This window comes from Oncorhynchus clarkii, chromosome 24 (genome assembly GCF_045791955.1).
Source record: "Oncorhynchus clarkii lewisi isolate Uvic-CL-2024 chromosome 24, UVic_Ocla_1.0, whole genome shotgun sequence".
NCBI classification, from domain to species: domain Eukaryota; kingdom Metazoa; phylum Chordata; class Actinopteri; order Salmoniformes; family Salmonidae; genus Oncorhynchus; species Oncorhynchus clarkii.
This window is the reverse complement of record NC_092170.1, coordinates 12,343,390-12,350,479: the sequence shown is the minus strand read 5'-3', so window position 1 is coordinate 12,350,479 and position 7,090 is coordinate 12,343,390. Positions and strand designations below refer to the sequence as shown.

The window sequence follows — 7,090 nt, the reverse complement described above, 5'->3', positions numbered from 1 at the left end:
TCAAATTAAAAGTCTCCATTCTCTATTACTCCTCAGTTGAGTTCACATTTAGGTAGCTAATGTAATGGATCTGTTTGCCAGCGCAAGTCTAGATAGCACTAGCTGTATTACACCTACAACAGTGAAGTTTCAGTCCGCTAGGTGTATCTCTACAGCATGGGCATATCTCTTGGTGACGTGGACGTCCCCATGCATACACCTTATCAACATATGACTAATACAATATTGCACCATGCAATTCTCTGGGCTCCATCTGCAATCATAACCAGTAGTATATACCAGGAGTAATGAAACACAGAATAATAGCTGTTTGGTGAGTCTATTAATTAATTATGATCACTGGAGTGGTGTTGTGAAATGTATTTCATCACTCAATCTTGCCAAAGCATATTCTGTAGGAAGGGTTTATAATTTGACATGATTTATATGAATTTGGTCTTTGACATATGGACTTTGAAATGAACAAGGGAGAGGTTAAACGTAGGCGGAGTCTGGCATAAGCTTATTCCCACACTTTACAATAACTCTGTTGCAGTGGTCTTAGATAGATAGTCTCCTTATAGGCTTTTCCCTCCATAACACTGCTGCCCAGTTGATCGCCATTGATCTCCATGCAGCACCACAGCATCATGCACCTTCAGAAAAGCACCCCTCAATCTCAGGAGATGCCCTTCTGGAGGCATGAAGCCATAGTCATTATACCCTAATATTGGCCTATTTGCCTAGTAGCCAGAGCATATGTTAAATTCCAACATATTTGAACATTTAAGTCGTCCTTAATTCAGTCAGTATGTCATCCATTCAGTCATTTGTCTGAATTCCAATAGGAACTAAATCAAAGAAAATAAAACAGTCTTATCCATTTGTTTATTGAAATCCATGTGTGTATTCAAAATGAACATAATTCTCCAAAAGTTCTTTAGCCTATCACTTTAATAATTCAATGCTTAATATATATATATTTTTTAAAATAGGCCTTCAACTTAAAGGCATTGCAATTTAGGCTGTAATTTTAGGTACTGGTGTCTTGTGGAATAATGCATTTTATAACTGTTTTTAATTATAGGCCTCCCTTTAAGAAGAGACCCTAACTCACAGGCCTCTAAATAAATGTTAAACAAAATAGTTGAAGCACATGCAGTGGCTGATAGGGAAAACAGATCTGGGAATAAGAATGGGCTATTTGGCACGCCTTGGCTATTTCGCTCAGGACAGATTATAGCGAAGACTTAATCAATATTTTGTTTTGTCTCATTTATTGATATGGATATAGCCTCTGCGTGATGGGACTGTGCAACGCAAATGGCTATAACAAGTCTACATAGAGTGGAATTCGCATAAGGCCTACAGTCTGTGCTCCCAAATAGTGGAAAAAGTGTGATTCATTAGGTTAAATGATCACCACAGTAGCTCCACGTGGCTATAAACATGTATTATGCAATTATAAGGCCATTAAATAACACAGCATGGCATATTTAGATAGCGGAATAGGCTTAGCCCAAATCATATTTACTTTCTATTTTGCAGCTCAGGTGGTTATTCTAGACAAGGCTCTTCTGTGTCTTTATGGTATCATTCTCACACAAGTCATTTGCTGAAGGCCCAAGCCTATACTACGCCATCTACTGGTATAACGTCGTTATCGAATGCCGTTCTAAACAAGCTTTAGACTTTTATTTTGGAAATGAAACCGGATGCTGCAAAGCAACTCTACATCTGGGCTAGAGTTGCTTGATTGACTAGCTAACTTCAACTAGCTACGTTCGGTTCATGTCCTTTGCAGATGCCACATTCCTGACAAAAGTTTGTACGTATAAAAAATATCTGTAACCGAGTAAAGGGAGACTTAAGGTAAGAATTGAACGTATAAATGTTAATTCATAGTCGTAACAGAATTTGTACATTTACAGATCTAATTTAAGGGTTAAGTTTCATGTTTCACACATGGCTTTTCTTTTGATCCTAACAATTTACGTATGGATTTTCTTACAATCTTAATTATACATACATTCAACCTTTTGGCAGCTATCTGGCTCCATAACAGGAGGCCATAATTGGTAAGTCCTTGCACTGATGCAGAGTTTGCAGCTCTTACTTTCATAAGGCAATTAGAAATAAAAAACAAATCTAAGCCATAAAATATTTTTACCGTTTTCTTTACTGAATGCTTCTTTTTTCCTTTGTGTTAAATGTTTTACCTCTTACCTCTCTCTTTACTTCTCAGTTGTATTTCCTTTGGTAAATGAAGAGTGTGTAGACTTTGCAAAAGTGCAAATGCTTAGTAAATCTGACTGTCTGTTTACTCTGGTGCTCTGTTGGACAGTCACTTGGTGGCCTCGGGGTCAGCCAATCTGAGAAGTTAATTCCTTTCCCATCATCCCTCAACATTTTAGAGTCTGGCCCACATGACACAATATCCAGATGTTCCCCTCTCTCCATGCCCCTGGAGTTGGGACTGGCTCTGATCTGGTAACAGGTTTATTAGGTACTACGGTACTTTCCTTAATCCTCCACAACCCCCTTGTTACTCAAGGCTACCAGCTTCTGGATAAACCTTAACAACTACTCTCTGCTCCTTCAATTAGTAAGTTGACTGTGTTAATGAAGATAAACTATTGAGGTGGCTGTGAGTCACAGGCCATGAGAGTTTGACTATTTACAACTAGCTACACAGTCTAAATAGTTATTGATGAATAACACATATTTGACAATTCAAAGCATAGTCATCATGGCTGATACCCATAAGGAACACATGTATAACTATAACCAAATGCAAAGCAGGTTAGGTTTACACATTAAAACGTCTCTGGTTTATAGAAACGGCAAATTGACTCACACTGGTCTCCTCTCCTGACAAGCATCTGGTCATCTAATCTACTTCCTTCAATGAGGTAAGTGGTCACAGATAAAACATCCATATGGGTGATTCCTCACAAAACTAGAACAAAAAGATGATCAGATTTGAGGGATTGACACAAAATGTTGTCTATATAAGGTTCCTTTGGTGGAAGGATTGTTGACATACTTGACATTTGTATCTTAAAGCATAATTGAGAAATAATTAATTGAACCTGGAATGTGACATTTACCCAGGCCTCCTTTAAGACTCCATAATGTTTAATATGTGGGTGCTACAAAGCAGAAATTGCTGCCATATGAAACCGCTTGCTCTGTAATATAAAACAATTATTATTAAAATCAAAATACTAATATTACAGAGCAAGCGGTAAAGTTTCAAATTACAATTTTTGTAGCACCTACAGATGAAACATTATGGAGCCTTAAAGGAGGCCTGGGTAAGGCCAAAATGTCACAAATGTTCCAACTTTAATTATTTCTCAATTATGCTTTGAAGTACAACTGAAGGCAATAGACAACTTCTCTGATAGAAAACAGGCCTGTGGCATCAACATTAGTCCAAAAAATGTATTGTAGTGTCGAAATTGACTGCAAGGTGTAAATAGGATAATTTTGGTAATAAAGTCAGTCTTGTAAGTAAGTTTGTCATGACTTAATTAAGCGTAGGGTTTTGATTTCGACAATGCTCACTTGCCCACTAACACAGGATACACATTTGCCGGGATTGCACTCTATCCAATCCTACCGCAAAACTCACAGACAGTGAGAGACTTCCCAGCAGGACCACGGATCGGACTTTGTTTACATTAAGACAACACGTTGCACATTTTTTTACTTGATAAATACAGCACCAAACACCTTAGCTAGGTGTAAAATTGCACGATTAAAACCTCCCAGACAAAAACTTTAGAATAAATTACAGACTTCTCGAGTTATCTTAGATTCATTTGGACTATTTTGAGGAAGTGATACTGGTTTTGTGGCTATGGTCTCATGGGGGACAAACATCAGCAACTACCACATCGAACCACACCTCCAAAAAAGACTGAAATCTAATTTTCCTTAATGAGCAAGAGATTAACACATGCGGAATCGGTGCATTCAGTCGCTCTAATAGCCTCTTAAATGTACAGTAACTACATGTAATCTAAGTAATGCCCGAAAGTAATTATTAATCATAAGAGGACCATAAATAATAACTAGTAATATGTCATAATCCAAGAAAGGTTCAAATCTCACCTTTCTGGTAATTTTTTAAATAAATTGCTCAGGTGTAGTCACATTTGAGGACACAAGTGCAAGTACACAATACAAATATGAGGAAGATATGAAATATTTTATTTGACGTATATTTCCTATTCAATAAAACTGTATGAATAAAGCTTGAAATGACATGTGCTTTATAATCAAATGATAAAATCACTTACTATAATATATGTCACCTTCCTTATAACTGTAAAATACATATCTCTATGGTTAGAGAATGTGCATATTTTCTAAGGGTCAGTCTTGATCAAAACATTTGCCCCCAGCGCTGTGAACGTCAAACAGAGCTCTATTAATATCATATTACATTTGTCCATCTATGACAAACAGAAATAGATTTGTTTAAAATCTATGAATTATTTTAGATTAATCGCTATAAATCGATCTTTGAATGTGCTATTGTGATGAAACCCCTCTCTCCTGCTGCGTTATGATGTAAGGATTGCAGGTGTGCACTTTGTCAGTGGATCTGATGTAGGGTTCAGCCAGGAGTTGATGAACAGTCGGGAGAGCGAATTAAATGGTAGAAGGGACATCCCAGCTTCAAGTTGTTTCAGATTTAACATCCTATGTTACACAGGCAGACAAAATATACTACTGTGTCTGTGGAAACCAGGGCTATCGCTCAATACAAGCCATTTCAATATACCGTGTCCACAGATCGACTTATAAGCGAAAATGTGTGTTGGAACCAGTACCAGAACCACAGAGGTCCTCTAAACAGGGGACTTTACTTCTAAGAGAGATACAAATGTCAAATATATGTCAACAATCCTCCCTCCAAAAGGACGCTTCTATGGATTTTACATTTCATAAAAATCCCTCAAATCATGGTATTTTTGTTCAAATTACATGAGGAATCACTCATATCGAAATAAGGTCAGGGTTAGGATTAAGGTTTTCAAATGGGCTTGCAATAAAGTGGGCACAAGGGTTCGGTTTTGAGGTCAAGATGTACTGGGGCTAGGGTTAGGGGTTATAAGGACATGGGTTACAGTTTTAAAAAATGGGAAGATAAGAAGATAAGGCTGGGGCTATGGTTTTCTAAAGTTAGTATAAGGTTGGGTCTTGGGTGCTGTTCCTGTGGTGTAAAGAAGATTGGCACCCGAATAGACAGGCACAAGGCACCTTAATTTATGCTTGCCTTGGACAGGCAGATGTGCATACCTGTATTCCCTCTGTCCCTGTGAATGTCCTGAATAGTCTTGGATAAGCAGTCCACCATCCAAACTGTGACTACCTTGAAATAAGAAAGAGATGAGAGAAGTGAACATAGCCAGTTCCCTGTATTACTGAGAAAAAAGAAGAAAAAAAAACTATACAAAACTATATCAGCAGCAGGCCTGAAAATTTGAAACTTTAAAATACCAAAATATCAGGAAATGCTACTAGTGCAAGCATAGAAATTAAAATAGTCTGTGCAAGCTGTCTGTCTGAAGGTCAGGTACCAAAATATTAGCACCAGAAACAGGAGAGAAAGAGGAGCATCCTCTCATCTTTTATATATTTTTTGTAAATCCTGCACAGAGCTTCCGTTTGTTTTACCAACTGTGAGAGTGAAGAATATTCACACAAGTCTCTCCAGTCTCGTCTAATGTCAGCATACGGCCAATAGCGCTCGTAGTGACGCTGCAGTAGGTTGGCCCTTCGCTTGCATTCATAAACGGATATGATAACTAAGCGTTGAATGTACTACTGTAGCGACATATACACAGTCAAGTCGGACCATGGCGGAAGAAGACGACACGAGAATTCGGATTTTACAAAGCCTGCGGGGAAAGATATGTAAGTGCGAACAATGTCTTTATTGTATCAGCATTCTTCAATTGAGGGGGGCTTACAAAGTGAACGACGTGGGGAAAAAAGGGGCGCGGTACAATCAACACAGGCACTTCATGAAGATATGAGACATTGTTGTGAATGAATGTTGCCCGGGCCTCTATCAAACGTGTTTTATATTTGCAGAAAACACTGTCGCAATGTAGCTATTTATTTTAATCAGTTCCTCATCCGACGTCACCCTTAATAGAGCTAGGCCAGCTCCTGACAAAAGCATAGGCAAAGGCGGGCTAGCTAGTATAGTCAGTCAGTGGCTAACTCTCCATATACACGCATCAAAACACATCAACTGGCTAGATAAGTATTAGCTACGTAGCTAAGCTAGCTGTCTATATTACTAGAAACGTAAAGTGCTTTCAGTGAAACTGTGCCACTCCCTATACAGATAACTTGTTTCTATGTTTTGTATCCTACCTAGATAGCTATCGAATCAGAATGTGTAATTCATAACTAGTTGACGTTAGTTACCTCGCGTCTCTGTTCTCATTTTGCGAAACGCTCGTGGCAGGAAGTTGTCTCCGTGTGTTGGTTAGCTGCTGAAGTTAATTGTGTTGAAATGCTAACTAGTTTCGAAATTACACTATTCCAGGTTAATCATCACTTGATAAATAATTTTAGAATTTTAAACCATACTATTCTCCAGCAGGGTTAGCTAACTAGCTAATTGCTAGTTTGTGTTGCTTTCATATTTCTAAGAAAAAAAACATGAATTCACCCAGAATTTTAAGAAATTACTTCGAGTGGAACTTAAACACTTTCAGGATATATTTGGTCACAAATATCCTTGTCCATTATTCTTTTAGCAGGAAAATAACATTAATTTCAATGGAATTAATAAAAGTTCCTTAGTAATTTCGTTGAGTTCTGTGCAAAAAGTAAATCATAAAGACAGATGGATTACTGAAATTACTTGTTTTACATGAATGTCGGATGCATGCATTTTTGTTGCAATTAAGAGACTTCTTGAGGTCCTAAACACAATTCCAAATGGTCATCCATCATTATCCTCTGTAAAGGATGTCATTTCATGACTTGCATCTGTGATTAACAGCTAGCCTATAGGCAGATATTTAAGTAACTTTGTCAAATACCATTTGAAAAGAATTTGCTTGAGTTCCTAAACACG

General features: G+C 37.7%; 1 protein-coding gene across 1 annotated transcript in view; it reads left to right on the top strand.

The window, feature by feature from the left end:
• Positions 1 to 5,780: 5,780 nt before the first annotated feature.
• Positions 5,781 to 7,090, top strand: part of LOC139383145 (ras GTPase-activating protein 2-like) — a 43,924-nt gene continuing 42,614 nt past the window's right edge. Inside the window, exon 1 of the mRNA XM_071127501.1 lies at positions 5,781 to 5,910. Within this exon, the coding sequence (XP_070983602.1) occupies positions 5,853 to 5,910 (58 nt within the window). The 5' untranslated portion in view covers positions 5,781 to 5,852. The remainder of the gene's footprint in view (positions 5,911 to 7,090) is intronic.